Genomic DNA, 19,783 nt, shown 5'->3' on the forward strand with positions numbered 1-19,783 from the left:
CTCCTGAACTACTGCCCCCAAAAATGCTTCTCAGAGAAACAAGGGAGTGATGGAGAACCAGGGAGTGTTGGTTTTAAGTAGAGAGTAGAAGACCAGAGACAGTGGATAAACCAGTTACACAATAGTTCACTTACAGTTGAAGTTGTTGTGTTATTTTCCTAATGTCAGTTCATTCTGCAGAATAAGCAAAAATACTTAAAAACACTGTAACTTGGTTATGTTTCAGGGTCAGTCACAAAAAAATAAAAAAAATAAAACATGATTTGTTAAAGACAAGTTTAAATACACATCTTTTCAATAATCACAGGATACTGTATGTGAGTTCCAAGTGTTCCTTTCAGAGTTGGATGGAAACTTTAGCAACAATGTGTCAAATACAATCATGGGAAAATGTTTTCATAGCGTCCTGTGTGAAAAAGTACACACTGCTTACCTAAGAATTCAGAAGTTAAATAGGAACCAGGTGCTGCTGATTAATTGCACTTGACTAACTGATCATCACCAAGTGTGAGGATCTCCAAAGAAGCAGAAATCTTTCCAATAAACAGAGCTACATCTCGAACTCTACAGGCCTCATTTTCCATGTTAACATTGCATCTCAACAAACCACAAACCACGAGACTTCTGGACTTCTGTTCTTTGAATAGATGAGGCCAAAGTGCAGACATTTGGTCGTAATGCGTAGCAGCATGTCTGGTGAAAAGCAAATACAGAGTAACAGCACAGACACCTCATAACAACTGTCAAACACAGTGGTGGAGGGGTAATGATTTGGGTTTAAAAGAATAGAATAAAAGGGTTCCAGTTTCCCCAAAGTTCAGACCTTAACCCAGCTGAAAAGCTGTGGAGGCCTCTTAAGAGAGCTGTGCATGAATGAATGCCCACAAACCTCAATGAACTGAAGCAACATTGTCAAGAATAGTGAGTCAGGATTTCTCTACAATGAAAGAAAGAAACTTAGATGCAGAAAATTATCACTTCGAATTATTGCTGCTACAGGTAGTACGAGAAGCTACTGAAACACGGGTTGTACGTAGTTTTTAACAGGACTCTAAATGCTAATTGTAGCTTTGCTGACATAAAACAACTTTGACATTTAAATTACAGTTAAATTAAACTGAATTTGGCTTGAATGCTGATTTAGGGGATAGCTAATATAAGACCAATTACATAGCTTTTCATATTATGGTATGTGATATATGTGTATGGTTCATGTGTGATTACATATATTTGTGTGCAAGTATATATAATGTTATGCTGTGAGTGTGGGTTTTAGAACACAGGTGTGCAGTATTTATAGGATTTGTTCATTTAGGTGGGAAGTAGGCTTTCAAACGTTTGAACTTAAGAGGCACCATGCTGAGAGGCTCTGTTTAAAGAAGAATCAATATCAAGTCAAGCAGATTCACGGGAGCTGCAGTTCAGGGGGATGTTTCAAAAGCAGCGAGTTTGGGAATTTAGGAGCGTATGGAGATTTCTAGGTAGTAAAGTCATTTTAGGGTAAAGACAACACAGTTAAAGGAAAAGGTTTGTTAGAGAGCCAGACAAGTAAGCAAAAGAGTGAGAGAGAGGGGTAGGTGGGTGGGTGGAGGGGAGGGGAGATGGGAGTGGGGGTGGTTCCTCTTCATTACCGACACTAAGGAGCCATGCCAGGAGCACAGATGGCAAAGGAGAGAGGGGACATGGGGTTGGCACTAAACTGCGAAACACTCTAATGCACCGCACACATTGGCACACTCAAACCATCATAAAAAATATGTAAATCTAACAAATAAGTCCTCAAAGCTCAATATGTTTTCCAGATAATTGTGATATAAAGTACAGGTGGATAGACACGAACATTCGCGTACATATCGCCTCCTCCTCGCTTAGGTCACTTTCCTACACACAAGCGTGTCATCAAATTATCCCGCGGCGCTCCTGTGCCACATTCTTGGCCAGAAAAAGAGCAATGCTGACACAGCATCCCTGTCATCATCTTCTGTCCACACACATATTCTGCCCTCTCATTGCCTTCGTTCCCCTCACCACCACCAACGCCATAACCCAAGGCCTGAATTAAAATTTTAACAGTACTTCTTTGAAAATGGGTTCCTCTTACTTTTTTTCAGTCTCTTTAATGGTTATCCACCCAAGCTTACACACAGAGATCCCAATCATCCAGTTAGGAGCGCCGGTCTGTTTTTGTACAGTATGAAAACAGGACAACATGTTTGTGTGTGGGAGATGTAGCTATTGTGCACAGCATGTACCGCTCTCCTCTGCAAGGTTGAACGGAAGCGTAAGCTCTCACCCGCTTCTGCTCACTCCCTCTCTCTCACTCACAAACACTCATACACGCACCTCCCACAAATGTAGGAAGGAAGAAGACCATGTAGTCTCAGTTCACTGCCTACGGTACACCTAAGAAACACCCACCAGCTTCTCATTGTTACAGCTGTAACTACTTGCACGGTGCACGAAAATCAATCTTTTAACACTAGCAACAAACCTGTACACATGGCTCTATATAGATAATGAGCCATCACAAGGTGAAACTGATCAAGTATACTGATTGTTTGCTATTCCTGTACTGGCTAAACCAAATATTTCTTAAAGCATTATTGGTTTATATTGCACTTTTATATTGTCTGCTTTGCCTTTTTCTTTTTTTATTATTCTTAATAAATTGGAAAGCACGGAAGGGACATTGCCGATCAATAGGTGGTGATTACAAGAGCAACACTGGGCTTCATCTGGTTTTTGTTTATTGTTTATTTAATAAGCTCTCAGCTTTAGTATAGAAAAGGAAATTAATTTTCAGCGATAACGTTTTTGTACTCGTGCTCTATTTTAGTCCAGTTTGGTTTAACAGCTGTGGTGTTACAGCGATGTTCAAGTTTTTGTATAAGAGACTAAAACAAAATAACAGGTCTGAATTAAATTGGTCTTTGTAAAGTTCTGCATTTAAATGCTATTCCAAAAAATAACAACAAAAAAACCCCAGAACAGTTTCTGTTTGTTTATTTGGCTACAGATAATCCATATAACCTTCAGCAATTTGTTCCTACCTGCAAACATCCCCCTTGTGACCTGTGTTCGGGCACTGTAGGCAGACCCACATGCCTTGCAATGGACCGTCCACTGTGAGGCCCCAGTACCAGCATGATATACAGGGCATATCTGCAGCCCACACTTTGGGTCCACATGGATCCCAGTGGGACAGCCCATAGTATGGTCTCCCCACACTAAGCAGAGAGTAGCAGCATACCCACAGTATACCTATATACTAGGTGTGGACTCCCCTACCCCTATCGTTCAGGGCACACATGTGCAACATGGTACATTACTGCCACCAATTGGATGTAGTGTACATCAGAACATTATTTGGAACAGAAAAAGTAACTTCATCAAGTCAAAGTAACCAGATAGGTGACTTGGCAGATTTCTAAACCCTTCATTCCTGACAATTACTTGACGATAGTCGAACATGTAAACCACTTCACTATAGAGTCACTTGCCCTCAAACAGACACAAAGGAAAACTCAAATCCTTTCAACCAAGATACATACAAAATGGAATATGTCTTTTGCTTCTTGAGTTCTTTTGCAGTTTATGAACAAATCCAGTTTCACTTTTATTTTCTTCAGGTTTTCAATCAATCATCTTCTCTCAGCCTTGTATTTCTGTCAGTGTATTAAAAAAATGTTCTATAGTTTCATTTTCTTCAGTAGTCACAGTTACAAACATGCTTGTGCAGGAACACAGTGGATAGGTTATCAGTAAGCTGTGTGGGCCTGGCAAACTCAGTTATCCCACGCAGGGCCCATGTAGGTGTTCCTACACAGGGCGGGCAGCAGTTTTGCCCTTTGGAATCCCAGTATGGGTTTTTATTGGCAAACCCACTTTGGCCAAAGAAAAATGTGATGGGGGGCCTTTCAGGGTAAAAGTGCTTCTGGGCCTGCATGGGCTAACTCACAAAGAGGCCAATGGAGCCCCATCTGCATTTACTATGGGCAACCCACAGTGGGTTAACCACAGTATTCCCTCTTAGGGTCCTAAAAGGGCAAAACTGCTGTGTTTCCCACATGGGTATTCTGTGGTCAACTCAAAGTAGACTTGCATATAAAAAATCTATGCAAGGAACCCAAAGGGCAAAACTGCTGTGGGCCTTGTGTGGGCACACCCACTTGAGCTCCATGTGGGATAGGTGTGGGTTTGCCCGGCCCGTACAGTCCCAAAGCTTACCCACACTTACCCAAAGATGAAAGGCCTGCACTAGTATCTTTGAAAGGTTGGTGCTTTTTCTGTACATCAGTAACTAAAACCCTTTTTTTTACCCATAGCTGTGTATAAGGGTGCTTTTCTTTTGTGATTTAAACTTTTCATACTTTCTGTTTTACTTGTTCCACCTTCTCGCTCCCATTTATTTTTAATAAGTTTGATATTTGCTTTTGAGGACTCTTGGAGGCTCCTGTAAAGTTTTGATATTGTTTTATGCTTGCTTTCTTGTTTGTGTATTGATAGGAAGACATTTAATATATCATCCACTTTGCCCAACCCTTCCCTAATAATTTAATTTGCCTAGTGGCCCATTTATACATATCTTTAAAAAAAATCCTCGGTCTCCAAGTTGTAATTTCTTTTTAAAATTTCAAAGCTCTGTAAAGTTCCCCTGTGTATAAAATAGCTATAGGCTGTCAGCTTTTAACTAGTCCTCATAAATCTTCTCTGTTGCTCTGTTGGGTGCAAAATCTGAGTCGTACACATACCAGCTTTGTATTTTCATTGCCACCTCCAATTCATATTTTCTTATTCCTGAAATGTTTTGAAAAAGTCAACTTTGTTCAGGGACTGTTATTCGTTGAATTATCGCCTAATTATCAAATTTACTATGTTATCATTGCTTGCTATCACTATTTGGCTATTTTTTTGTGTTTTTAACATTTAGAGAAATTTTCATGTAAATATGAGAAGAACTGTTTTTTTTCTCCTTGATCTCTTAGATTGGTATGGGGCAGCAAACATGGGTAGCTACTCCTGCTTAATAATGGCCCTTAGTTCATTTTAAAAGAGCAGGATATCCTTTTTACCTACATTAAAACTCCATATTCCCTTTCACAATTCTTTGCATACTTGTGTGTGTATGAAAGAGTGTGAACACTGGAGTGTGCTGAGCGCACAATGTGCTTTACCAGATGGGTGCACAAAGGGGGGTTGCCTGAGGTCTATCACCTGTTAGTGAAATGTTAATCATGAACATAAACAAGTCTTACACTCACACACACACACACACACACATATATGATTACAGCACCTGTCTGTCTTGCTAAGCAGATTTTTCAATGCCCCTCTTTACCATATGAATTCATGGAGAAGCCAAGCATTACAATTCCCCCTGGTCAGCACTGGTTTCTCTGGCTCTGTTTTCTATGCCACTTTGCATGAAAAATCAATTTCAGTCATTTGGTATCCACGATCTTCTCATTTTCCATTCGCTCCTGACTGCACAAGCCCCTCTGTGTCTCCCTTCCTCTGGCTTCATCACTTCAGTGACACAGAATCAGCATTTTCCTGTTTTTCCCCCTCAGAGTGGGGCTGCTGAGCCAAGAATGAAACAAATGGCAGTGAGGTTCTTTCTTGAGCTTATTTTAATTAGACTGTAGTCCGCTGTTAGATTTACGTTTTTCCCACGAGTGCTTGCAAGTGTGTGCGTTTATGTGAATGCATAAATTTGTGCATGGCTTTGCAGAAGCTCATGACCTCGAAAGTCCAGAGCAGTAGCTAGTCAGGGTTGTGCTTTCTTCCAGGGAATTCAAATCACAGAGTTTAGGCTGTTATTCACCTCTGTATCCCATATATCATTTTATATGCCAAGCATCATAAAATGATATGATTCCTGGAGATTTAGTCTTTTGGAGCTCAACCAAGATAGTAGCTCAGGTTGGCCTGGTTGGTTGGTTGAGTGATGAGATAAAAAACAAAAGTGGTGCAATCAGGGAACAACATTATCCTATAATACATGCATTGCATTTACAATTATTTTGTTATGTGATAGCCGATTGGGGACTTTTCAGTGCTACACTGATACTGGAAAATAAATGTTTTGCTACATTTGATGTGAATCCTGTGGCATTTTAGGGTTTGTTTTTTTTCTTTAATCTGAGTAGATCGGGGTATAAGCTGTCTTGTTAGATCAGACACACCATCACAGTCAGTTGCCCCTAGACAAATTTAACCCTTTAACTCGCAGACGCACCCTGCAGTTGCCCCTGACCCCTGCAATCTCAACACACTAACTGCATATGCTCGAGCAACCCCGATAAACGGCCTCGGTGGCTTGCTTCTCTCTACGACTGCATGACTCATTGCTACTTTCATAGTCGTCCACTGTTACACCAGCAGCAAACTTACTAGAGACTGCCTGTAGCCCTGTGATGGTGTGCTGTGGCGTTGTCATTTTGGCAAGCACATTTGCCCAGCAAATCTCAGACTGGCTTTGCTCCCTCTGGCCAGACTTTGGTGCACTGGTTGACTTAATAATCATGCCAGAAAGCTTGCTTGGTATACTGTATAGCCATTATTATTTGGAGCTAATTCTATGTGACAGCTAGATGTTAACAGGACCACACAAAACTCTGACATCGTGCAAAATGCAAAAGAATCTAAGTGAAACATACTATGTTTAATAAAGGGGCTTGGAGTCGTGGTGTCTGTGACGAATATGAACAGGGATAAGAAAAGTCATTAGGCAGGGCGAGATATTCAAACTGTCAGATTCTTCTTCTAGCTACACATATTATCTGTGGTCTGAGATATTTGGATCTCTGCTATTTTTGCAAAGTAAGAGAAAACAAACATTTTTCAGGTTTTTTTCTTGATTGTCGTGATAGAAATGTTGTCAGCATTGCTCGTTGAGTGATTATAAGCTATTCTCTCATAAGTTGTCGTGATCAGAGTTTAGACAAAATAATTAAACAACTGTGCTCAAGTACTTGCTGTTGCCCCAGCAGCCTCACAGCCTGTATAGAGGCTGATGGCAACAACCTGCAGCCATTGGCTGAGGACCTGTGTTGCATTGATCCGATTGCATTAATCAAGGTTGTTTACAGAGAGAAAACAGCAACCAATGATGGATGGCTGCTGGTAATTATGCAACAGCCCACAAACATCACGCCTCTCACTTATGGTGAGCTGACACAGTCAATGAAAGTAGTCCACAATCGTAGTTATTTTTACTCTTTTCAGTGCCTCTGTGATGCATTTAGAAGGTGTAAAGAAAAGTGACAGGATGGAACAAAGGAATGGGAGAGATAGAGGCACAAGGAGCTTCTGTTTATATGATCACAGCCCTTTGCCCTGCTGATCAAGACAGAGTAAGAAGGCACAAGTGGCAGAATGAGAATTCATTTCATTTTAATAATTGTCAGCTTCTTCATTAACGAGCCCTCTTCCCCTCCTTGTTGTTTCACCAAGGAGTACTTCTCTCGGAGAGTGGCTACATTACCAGCTTAGTGGCTCATTTAACCCCATACTGCAAGTCCTTAGTGTTGCTGTTTGCCTTGTTACCTGGGCAGTGAAGTAAGGCTTTACTTAATTTAACTGCAAGCAATATCACCACCAACTTCATCATAGTCGGTTTGAGGCAGTCAGTGTTCTCCAGTGATCACCTATGGGTTTAGGATCAGGACATTAAATTCTTTCAAGTTTTAGTGAAAACTGAAATGAAACAAAGATCTGTTAATTCACTAGCACTTAATGAGGTAACATTTGCATATCTAGATTTTTACTGTAATTAAACCTGGTGATGGTGACATTTTAAGCATTCCCTAGTGCTGTAGCTTTACACTAAAAGGAGTAATACTTTAAGAAGAAAACACAAGTTGACATTTTATTAAAAAGTAGTCAAAAAATGTCATTGAACTTGACACTTACTGTAATTGTTTTTTAAAAACACGTTGTTGCTTCTTTTTTTATTAACATTGAATAAGTTTGAAAAATTGAACAGGGTAGTGGGACAAGGAGGGGGAGCAGCAGTGAGCCTTTAGAGCTACAGACAACAATCTATACATCTCCAACTTCTCAGCAAGGCTTAACAGCTCTGTTCACAGTGCGCTTCATTTTGGGGATTCATGCTGTTTGTAGCATAAAATCAGATAATCAAAGGTTACAGACTTAACCCGTCTTACCCACATAGGTATTAAACTACTTTAACTGAAAGCATTTTTATTTTAAAATCAACAAAAGTCAGCAAAACTCGTCTTTAACCTTTGACAGTGGACTTGCATCCCCACCTTATCTGTGCTTTCCCTCCAGTGTTGTCATTATTTCCAACTTTGACCATACAGCCTAACGGGTCCCTGGCTGCACTTTTACCACCTTCTGCCCAGAGCTTTTTGTTGCTTGGCTAGCCCAGCCAGAGGAGCATACATTTTTGTCCCCCATTGTTAGAGGTATTATAGCCAAATGACTCTTGCTGTGTGGGTAGCGGTGGACCTGGCTCTCCTGTGGCCTGTAGAAACCAGGGAAAATAAATATTACATGGACTCCATTCTGAAGCTGTAGCTGTTCCCATTCATTTTTGTTGTACTTTTCTAACTTTTACACTCTTACATCAGCCAGCCAGCTCTACTGCAGCTCTGTTGCACTTTTTTTTTCTTAGGTTTTTGTAGGGTTCTTTTTTTTTCTTTCTTCGCTGTCATCCATTTTCACATTTTATCTCTGCACTCCTGCATATCTTTGTATCAGCTTTAATTTCTCTGCTTGCAACTTTCCTCCACACTTGCTTTCTTTGCATCTATATAGCAGCCTCTTCCTTTCACATATGAGGGATCAAAGTGTTTCTTTCACATTTTATGTAGCCAAAGGAAAAAAAAATGAAAAAACAATATAATGAAAAAGGGACAGGGGTAAATGGGAAAACGGTTCTCCAGTGGGCAGTGTGTGTTCTTGCCAAGTGGGGCCATCAATTGATGGTACATTCTTTTGTTCCTCTAGACTAAATAATTTCACACAGAACTGGGAAAGGGACCATCATATTTCACCAGGCTGTACTACATCATCCACTCGAGCAGCTGCACACTCCAGCTCCAGCCGGCTAACTACTCAGAAGCGAGGCAGTGACCCTGGAATTGGTGTGGGACAGCAAATATTAGACTCAAAATAAGCAAATCATCAGTGCTAATGGTGTAAGAAAGCCACAATCTTTTGATGTCATTGATCTGCCTCAGTGGCCCTCACTCTACTTCAGAGCCACCTAAAAGCATGGATAGTAGTGAGGGTGGATTATATGGAAGAGACTGGTGTCTTTTGGCTTTCTACTATTTCAGTGTGTCCTGCTGCCACTGAGGCGAAAGTTTCCCATCATTATATTGTTGTTGACAAAAACTCTCCGATCATTGATTATAATGATCACCCCAGTCCCACTACAGCTAGACCTTCATTTAGAGTCTGAATCCATGTGGTATAAGGATTTTACTTTTTTTGGCCATAGCCTTTACGCTTATTCATCTGTATTCAGTCCACAAAATTTGGCACTGCTCTTCCACAGAACCTGCTCCTATCTTGACTTTTAGCGAAGAATAAAATCAGCAGATCATTGCTGCATTCATAACAGAATCAAAACCCACACTGTGTTTCTGCTGCCGGTACCTCACGCCAGCAGTTTTTTCTGATGTTGAGGAAATCAAGCTCTGTCATTGGCAGCTTATAAATAGCCTTCTCCCCACTTTGAAAACATTCTTATGTAAATATTTCTCTATAGAGCATCTTAGCAAAACCATATGCCATTCCACAAAACTGTATCCTTTAGTGGTAGAGCTGAGGAGATGAGAATTGGGAGTAGAGAAATGGAAAGAGAGAATTAAGGAGGAGAGTGGTGGAGGGAGGTTTTAGGAGTGAGCAGTTAAACCACCTGGTTTCCTCCACTTATGCAGCACATCAGGAGAGTCTTCTGTGTGCTGAACTGAGACACGAGATGCTTTGTGAAAGCAGGACATGCCTTCATATAATGTCTGCAACTCAGCGTGTGTCGGGCTAGATATTCAGTTCCTTTCATGCCTAGCATAGTGAGAAAATCAATAGCACGAATGTGTTTTGCAAACATGCAGGTTTTCTCTACCAACCCTGTCACCTACAGTGTGTGACCTGTGTGTGTGTGTGTGTTGGGGGGGTGGCTGGGAGGTGGAGGTAGAAGGAAGGTGTTGGGGTGGGGGTTGGTAGGCGCACACATCATTTCTGCTGTGCTGTTTTGTGATTTTAACTCCCCCTACAACAGGCAAAGGACCCGAGACACTGTTCGCGGGGCAGAAGCTGAACGATAACGAGTGGCACATGGTGAAGGTGGTGCGGAGAGGCAAGAACCTACAGCTGTCTGTGGATAACGTCACAGTGGAAGGTTAGTTGTGATTAGGACACTGAGGATTCATTTGGTGTGAGATGCTGTAAATGAGCGTGGTGCTGCATTCTCAAATCCACGTGTTCTGCTGATAATGTATGTACCCACAGGCTCAGAGCAGCTGTTTTGCTAGTTGTCATTAAAACATCTGATTTGAGACATAAAGGTGACAAATTAGAGTTAAAATGAATGAGACATTTTTATTGTTGAACTCATATTTAGAGATAATGGCAGTTCAGCTGGCAAGCGTTTATTTGCAAATAATGCTAAATTTAAGATGTTTGTACCAAATTCCCAATCTCCATAACAACCTTCCAAGCATCCCACAGTGACTTACGCTATATCTAATTTTTAAAGCCTTTAAATGCCAGGTACCTTAGCTGCAAAGCCTGGCAAAGCCATAAAAATGTATAAAAAGCAAAAGGATACATACATATTTGAGGCTGAATACAGACAGAGCTTTTTGGGGGATTTCTATTTTACTTACCACGAGTGAGCAAGCCAATGAACAAAGTTCAAAGAAATTGGTTCTGCCTGCATCCAAGAGAAGGATGAAAGGTCAAATACAAGGTGGCATCAGAGGCACACATAACATTGTGGCCTCAGGCGAAAGGATGGGAGGGCAAAGGCTGAGCGAAAAGGTGAGTTTGAGGGTGTGTGGTAGATGAAGAGGGGAAAAAAAGGAGTGGGCATGTCGAGACCATTAGCGAAAATCAACCCTGTGAAGACTGACATTATTCACAAACTAGTGCCTGGGAAAGAAAAAAGGAAATGATGCCAAGAGATGCCTTGCAGGCTCTTCCGGGTGTTAGTAGGGAAAGGATTTTAGTCGGCAGTTTACCAAGACCATTACTCCTTATCTGTCCTGAAACACAACTGCATTGTTTAGCGCAGATCAGCAATATAACTGATTACTATACTGTAAAGATAATAATAATAATAATTATAAAATAAATTAATAAAGGCTAATAATAATGAAATGTAGTACCATCTGCTAATGTTTTTTTTATCTTTGTTATCCACAATTTTTAGGCCAGATGACTGGTGCCCACACACGTCTTGAGTTCCACAACATTGAGACGGGCATCATGACTGAGCGCCGCTTCATATCCGTGGTCCCCTCAAACTTCATTGGCCATCTGCAGGGCCTGACCTTCAATAGTGTGCCATATCTAGACCAGTGTAAAAACGGGGACATCTCCTACTGCGAGCTGAATGCCCGCTTTGGCATGCGCCACATCATTGCAGATCCGGTGACATTTCGAACAAAAGGCAGCTACTTAGCATTAGCGACGTTACAAGCTTACGCCTCCATGCACCTGTTCTTTCAGTTTAAAACCACCACGCCTGATGGCCTGATGCTCTTCAACTCTGGAGATGGGAGCGACTTTATAGTTGTGGAACTGGTAAAGGGGTGAGTTTTACTTGGGTTTTTCTTAATTGTCTAAATCGTTTTATGTTTTTTCATTATTGTATGCTATGCCTAAAAAAGATGATGTTGCTTTTCCCCTGCGCTCTGCAGATTTCTGTCCACCAGCCCTTGTTTTTACTTAGAGCACATAAGCACATATATTTTCCCCACAGATCAGTGAGTCATTTAATGCTGCTATGAATCAGAGTGGGCTTGGTGTAACTTAGTTTAGAGTATGTTTGTGAGTAATCATAATCAGTCATCTTAAAAGCTCAGCTGAAAGCTTCGCATGCTGTAGCTTGTTAGTGGTTGGTCAACAGGAAGTAGAGATATCTGCTTTTTCTCAGGTTGTTTTTTTTTTCTACAAAGACTTGACAAAGCCATCACAACCCCAAAATAAAGTGGTTGGACTTGTGAATCGCATCAACCTAAAAGCTGCTTATAATTAGGGTCTCCAAAAGAGGCTTTTGGTAGTGTTTGTCTCTTCCCTTGTGCTCTGAATTCAGCATCGTTATAACACAAAAGCCTGAGCTGCTTCTACCCTGAAAAGACAAGAGGCTACATAAAGGAATTGGACTCAAGGTAGAAAAAAAAATCACATACCTTGAATGAAACAAGCACAATAGCTCTAACCCACAACACAAAAGACAGCCATATTTGTGTGAAGGAGGAAACTGTGCCACCTCATCTGCCTGTGGCCAAGCACAGAGTTTTAGACAAAGTAGGTATCTATATTTACATGTTTAACCAGCCAGAAAAAACACCAAAACAAATCACAGTTTCCAAGTACAGTTACATAAACGGTTAGTATTCTTACAGCATCTTGGAGAAAATTTAGGAAAAAAGTCATCCAAGGAAGATTTGATATAAAATTCAATTTTCCTGGAATAAAAAGTGCCTGAAACAAATGAGTTTGTTTAACTCGTGCACCGCTGTTGAGTTACAAGAGTTAGGAACACAGTCCTAATCCTGACGTCTTTCTTCAAAGGTACATCCATTACGTCTTTGATCTCGGCAATGGCCCGTCGCTGATGAAGGGCAACTCAGACAAACCACTCAATGACAACCAGTGGCACAATGTGGTGGTGTCCCGGGATGCCAACAATGTACACACACTCAAGATTGACTCACGCACCGTTACTCAGCACTCCAATGGAGCGCGCAACCTGGACCTCAAAGGTAACAGCAGCACTGTAAAATCTTCCAGAAAACATTGGCACTTGCAGGAAATAACTATCCCAGTGTCATCCTTGGCCTGTCCCTTTAGTGTTGTTGGAGGATGGCCATAAACACACGCCAGCTCAAATCCATCTAAATTATAACCACTCTGAGCATCCCAGTGGCTTTTCGAATAGGACTTCTGCATATTCATTGGTTTTCTTGAGGATTCCTTTGTTTTTGTGGGCATGTAGCACAGTTCTGGTTTGATATCCTTGTTAAATATCCATTTTCTTTCACACATATTGCACAAAAATGGCTCCAAAATCCACTTTGGTTCTGTTACCAGGTGCGTTTGTTTTTTGTTTCTTTGTCTGGGCATATGTGATTTACAGAGAAAAATAAATCTCTCTTCATCCTGAGCTTCATGTGTAAATATGCTGGCCAAACAAGAGTGGACAGTGGTTGAAATAAAAAGGCTGTTTGCTTTAAAAGGTGATCCTCCTTGTTCAGCAGGAGGAGGGCAATAACACCAACATCTTTCACCAATCACTATCTGACCTAAATCCAACATCACACAACAAAAAGAATCATACCACAAACAATAACTGCTCATCGCTTCTTGTTTAGACTGAAGATTTTTAAAAAACAAAAACACATAGTGAATTACTTTTACCCACAAAATAATGAGCTTATGTGATGGAGGCACCTTTTACTACTGTGACTTTTTAAATGTTGCGTCTCTGTGAATCCGCTCTAAATAAAAGCCTTCAAAGGAAGGCGCTCGGCAGTTCCACAAAATGTTTTACAGCATGTGAATAATATCTTTGGTCTGCTTTAAGAATGTCAGCAATCAAAAAGTAACACGCACTTCTTGGATCTAGGATATTAACAATGGACAGCAGAGGATAGACTGCTGTGTGACCATGGCTAGACTCTTTCAAGTGCCACCATGAACACACATTAAGTTTGGCACTGGAGGAAACACTTTGATTTTACCAGTGTTATGTCCCAGAGCTTGGAGTGCTCTTGAGGTTACAGGGAATTTTTGTGTAAGACACATCAGAAGTCAGGGTGACTCCCTGGGCACGCTGATGGCTGTGAGGAGTCAAAAGATCAAAAAGCGGCCCAAGCTTTTTTGGGGAATGATTTATTCACAGACCTTACCCTTTTTTCCAGTTTTGTGCATTGCAGTATGCACAGTCCACCAAAACAGAATAATCCTAAGGCAGTCTGTAGAGGAAGACGTATAGAGGAATGGGAAATCCATATCTTCCCTGGTTTACAAAGTAGTGAAATATGCAAGTGCAAGACAGCTAGCAAGTTGATCTTAGAATTTGCCACCTAAAGTGGAAGGATGAATTTTTTTTACTGAACTATATTTTGTGGTCATTTCATAATGTTGTCAATAGTGAGTTCAGGAACCACTAGAAATAATTGTTTGCTTTGAGTGTAGCTTTTAACGCTGTATAATTGTGTATTCATTCTCCATTGCATGCACTGCATGCATACAGTATGTCTACTGTGCAGTGCCAGGCGAGCAGGTTGGATATATTACGAGTGAGATACAGAATGAGACAATGCCATTTATATTCCTATAGTTTACAAATTATTTACATTGCATGTGTCTTTCAACCAGCCCTGCCTGTGTTTGCATGTCTCCCCTCTGTGCATGAGAATTTGCTCACAGAGTGATCATTGTAAATATAGCTGCAACCAAAGCACAGCTGTTGTCTTGAATTTGTGTTTATGGCCATTTTGTTAGAAGATGTGGCAGTTTTCTAAAATTAGTGTTTTTAACAGTGCAGAACTGGAGCTTAGAGATGGCTGCTGCTTCACAAAGTAGGCTTAATTAGCTGCATTTAAGTCACTATTGCACACACGCTCTGTTCTGTGTTAAAAACAGAAAAACACAGAGTTTATTTGAGATTTTTTAATGAATATTCAATATGTATGAGTGAAGACATGTAACACCATGACACCCACCGATACTTGTCAGAATGCAGCGTGTGATGACAACATAGTTATATTAATCTACACGTGACTACACGTGGCTGTCAGATGAACTCTTCTGCAAGCAATACAACCACTGATTGTGCACTGAAGTGATACCAAACTGTACTTGATTCTAATAATATGCTTCCAACTGAACATACAAAGACAGCTGCCCAGCACAGAAGTATACAGCAACAATGGCACAATTTGCATATTCAAAATTACAGACACCAAATTGATTTTCTTTTTCTTAAATGAAGCAGAAGGCATCTTTTCATTGTCCAATCAACACATTCTCAACATGGCTGGGGAATAACCCTCCATCTGTGTCGTTAATGTGCATGCTGCTGTGTTCAAAATCTATGTATTTTCAGGGTTCCTTTTCTTTATTTGAACAATTCTTGCCTGCAGGGGGTAGATATCGAAGCAGCTTGGTGCTAGTGGGAAGAATAATGGCTGTAAATATCACTTTAGAGGACTTTAGAGGGGGTTAGGGGATGTCTCTATCCTCAATTCACTTGTCTAATTGGGCATTCAAACACAGTAGAACCACAGATATTCTCTGTGGTTCTACTGTGACAATCCTCCTGACAAAATATTGCGCTCAAACACTGTAAACACGAGAACAAAGCGCCAGGGCTAAATGTGTGTAGTTTCGTAGGTGATGAAAGGCTCTCGAGAATTATATATAAATATATATTTTTAAATTTGATAAACAGAATATGTTTTTCTGCTTTTTTTATATACTCGTGTTACTTTTCAGTGGTCACACACAAAGCTTTGTTTAAAAAAACAAACAAAAAACAGACGAAATAGCAACAATAAGACGTTCCTCTCAATCTCTTTGCTTTGCTTTAACACCATTTCAGTCTGCATTTCAAAGGGAAAAAAAATCCAATTCTCCAAGCTTTATCTGTGTAATTGCACAGAGAAAATGGGGAAAATGGGTTTTGTGCTCTCTGTCTTCCTTTCCTTTGTTTTTGGACAGGCAAAAAATCTTCAAGGCATTCCTCTTTGTCAGCTAAAGTATGATGATGGAACAACACACACAGTCTCCCAAGGATAGCACTGAGCGGTTTTGTAGAGTAAAAGCAGGTCTTAGAGCAAGACCCGTTGTGATGCATGTTCAACATACATCACAAAGGGAATACGGCTGCGTCAGTTTTGTCAACATACTGCAAGTTGTTACCATATTCTTCTACTGCAATAGCTTGTTTTATTCTAGGACATTTTAAAACTATTATTATCATATTTGCAAGAGAAGTCTGGCATATGATGGAAAGACCCAATAATGAGGCCAAAGAGAGCACAAATCATGATGAGTTCAATATTATATCACGATGAGTGCTTATTTGTGGAACGTGAAATTACACATTTATTACTTGTTTAGAATATATAATGGATAGGAAATTACAGTAAAAACAATGAAATGATTATTAATGGTTACAGATTGGTTAATAATTGGTTTGCAAACAATTATGTGGATGGTTTGAGCCCCAAACCTACTTGGTTAGGCTTAGTAAGATCGAAGTTTGGGGTAAAATAATAACTATTATCATCACACATGTAATGAACAATCAGTGGCTTTGACTAAGCAGCAGCATATATCAATAAAAGTTGTCACTGACATATTATATACTGTGTTTATAATCATAATCATACATACTATGTGCTGATATCATGAGAATGGCATTATTTTAATCTCTTATCAACTTTATAATATAATGCATAAAAACATATAGTCATATTCATGAATGTAGTTTTTTTTTTTTACAATTAGAAATATAACAAATGTACATTTTATTAGGATTATGAGTAAATGTAACAAAATGTAATTTAAATGTGAGGGTCATTATAAGTATTACCACTAGTTTTGTCCTATATAATCAAAAGACACAAAGAAATGAATTGAAACAGTTTGTAGAATCTTTGGCTTCGTCTTGGTGTAAATTGTTATTGATTACTAACATGCCTGCAGAGTCTCTGCTTTGATCCAATAATTAATTATTAATTATTATTACAAAATTAATTACCCCAGAATAAATAAAAATGTAAAAAAGGATTTTCTTGATTAAACACTCGCTTTATTCTCTGCAGGAATTTCATTTGATGCCTCATGCTGTGAGCTCTCCATTTGCCTCTTTCCATATTTTCCATTTTTTAACCCTAAATCTGATGGGGTGTTGGTTTATCCCCACGTTTCCTGTTTGAAATGTTTCATCTCTTAACTAATGCTGTTTTTGAGTCTTCAATAATGACATATTTTAAATGTCACAAGGTCTAACTGATATCATGTTACATTACTAATTACCTCGTTCATTTTCAGGCTTCACTATAATTATATGAACAAGACTATCACCAAGACGACAGCCTCCCCCTGGAAAGATAACAAGAACAATTAGCAGATTCTTTCGTTGTGACAGGAAGCTACAGGGTATACATGATATGTTTTCATTTCGTATTACACTTGCACCAACAACACCATTTGGGGTGGACAAAGGCTAAGAGACCCAATTTGTTTATGCTAATTATGTCAGTTATCACAATTAATTTAACAATGATATATTGATCATTAATTCATTAGTGCTATATAAGGACACTTACCGGTAATTAGTTTTTCACTAAAGCCAATGAGAATATGTGTCCTTTGCTACATCCTGTACACTAAATATACACATTTTTACTACTATTGTAGCAGTCATACTGTTGGATGGAGATCCATTCTTATAGATGCACGGAAATGTACTTTACTAAACACATGGTAGTTATTACATATTAAAATCTCAGTTATGCATTTTGAATTTTGGGAGAAAATTATTTAAGTTGGGAAGCTGAGCTGCCTTAAACCTCAGGACTAACGACAGATTTCATCAAAATAAAACAATAAATTCTTAAATGTAGGTCATTTGACTGGCACTACTCGATCTGAGCACTCGAAGTGCTTTCTTAATCTCTCTATCATACACCCAGTCACACACAGATTTGCACACACAGCTCTTTTTATCCAAATCACACACTGATGAATGCATTGTGTTCAACTCTGGGCTCAGTAGCTGCTGGGGATTGATCCACTGACCCACTCCACCACCTGAGCCACAGCTGCCCCAATACGAAGCAGATGACTGCTAGTTTAACTTCAGGCTGACTGTTATTATAGTGATGCTTTTTACCTCTTTTAAATCTGAAATTGAAGTGAACAGTGCGGGGCCTGTGGAAAAGGAGGTAAATGTAAACATTGATTGCCCTGAGGGAATAATTTGTTTTACTATGCAAGAAACACGAGAATGTCAGAGATATTAATTGCCTTTATTAAATACAGTGATGGGGAAATGAGGGACATTAACAACAGTAGAATAAATCTATTCAGGATGAGGAGATGAATGGAGGAGGAGCGTATTTAGACAGTATGTGTCCCTTTTCTTTTGAAGATGCTTGTTAATGAGGCATATTTTTGTGGAATTGTAAAGCAATGACATTCCATTTCCCAACAAAAGCAGAACAAATTGAAGCACAATATGGAGAACAGGAGAGAAAGACAAACAGGTACACACATTTTAATGAGCTCCGCAGTAAAATAGAGATTAGCCATTTGATTGACCCAAAGCTTTGCAATAATGTCAGCATCTGACCACTACCTAAAGTCTCTTACTAATACAGCCACAACACCAAAATCCTTTTATATTTTACATAGACCAGAAGATTAATTCTTCGTGGATTTCAGTTTCTTTTTCTGTTACCATTTTTTTAGAGGCACATGCAAATGGTCAGTGGAAGTAAATACGGGATTCAGGCAGAATTCAAAAGTGTTGGTGTCGTTAATCAAAAGTTTCATGCTGCTGAGATGCCCTTTAATTTTTCTATATTCTATGTCAGCTACTTCCAAGTTAGGAAAACCTAGATCGCTACCTTCCTCTCTCCTGGAAAACTTTAGCACTCTCCTGTGGCAGTGGCTAGAGTTAAAAGGCATAATGTACTTCCCAAAACTGATAGATACTCTAAAGGTTTTCAGTTTGTCAGGAAATAGAACCATGTCATCTGAAGTGATCCCATAAAATATGGAAAGGCCGCAACTGTTCATCCATGTTCAAATGCATAGCAGCAATGTGGCTACTAGGAACCATTCTGGGTTTTCAGAAAAACTGTACTTTTCTTAGTATATCTGCTCTCTGCCAGGCTTTGTGCAAGATACATGAAGAAAAAAAAACAAACTAGTATATGTAAGTGGTTCAGTCATTCTTATATTATGGATTTATGGAATATTGTCACACTTCATAGAAATTTTTGCTTGCTGGCCCTCCCCACAGGCGAGATATATCTTTTGCCTCCCTTCTCTGTAAGAGGATCACGATGAACAGCAGTACAGCAGCCCTGGAGCTGCTAGGAATTCATTGTCTCACTCAAGGACACAGTGGCTTCGAGTGTATTTGGTAAACAGTGTGATCGTCCCCACATTCTGAGATAAAATGAACATAACTTTAACTACCTCTGACCTTGACTCAGCCATGGTATGTGTTTTATAAACACTTGACTGTGTATATTTTCCACTGCCCAACATCGGGCCTTGAAGGGTATACTGTAAGGGCAACAATGTCTTGCATCAGGCACTGGTCATGAGCAGAACATCATCACTGCTACCGTGGGTGCCCAGCCCCGGTCCTCCTGAGAACACTGTCACCACTGGTTTCACATTTCCGCTTATTCAAAGGAATCCTTTGTCAGGATGGACCTAAAACATCAAAATCTAGTCATCCTTTGATGATATACATACACTATTACATCCCGAGGGGTTTCCTGTCCTCCCATTATATTGTATGTCATTACCATAATGCTAGGGCCCGTTCTAT

General features: G+C 39.8%; 1 protein-coding gene across 11 annotated transcripts in view; it reads left to right on the forward strand.

Annotated features, from left to right (window-relative positions):
• nrxn2b (neurexin 2b) overlaps window positions 1–19,783 on the forward strand; it is a 661,917-nt gene that overhangs the window by 342,530 nt on the left and 299,604 nt on the right. For all 11 annotated transcript variants that reach the window (XM_063470250.1, XM_063470249.1, XM_063470257.1 and 8 more), the window contains 3 exons: window positions 10,256–10,375; window positions 11,408–11,789; window positions 12,775–12,965. In XM_063470250.1, coding sequence (XP_063326320.1) covers window positions 10,256–10,375; window positions 11,408–11,789; window positions 12,775–12,965 — 693 coding nt within the window. The remainder of the gene's footprint in view (window positions 1–10,255; window positions 10,376–11,407; window positions 11,790–12,774; window positions 12,966–19,783) is intronic.

This window comes from Pelmatolapia mariae, linkage group LG3_W (assembly GCF_036321145.2).
Source record: "Pelmatolapia mariae isolate MD_Pm_ZW linkage group LG3_W, Pm_UMD_F_2, whole genome shotgun sequence".
NCBI classification, from domain to species: domain Eukaryota; kingdom Metazoa; phylum Chordata; class Actinopteri; order Cichliformes; family Cichlidae; genus Pelmatolapia; species Pelmatolapia mariae.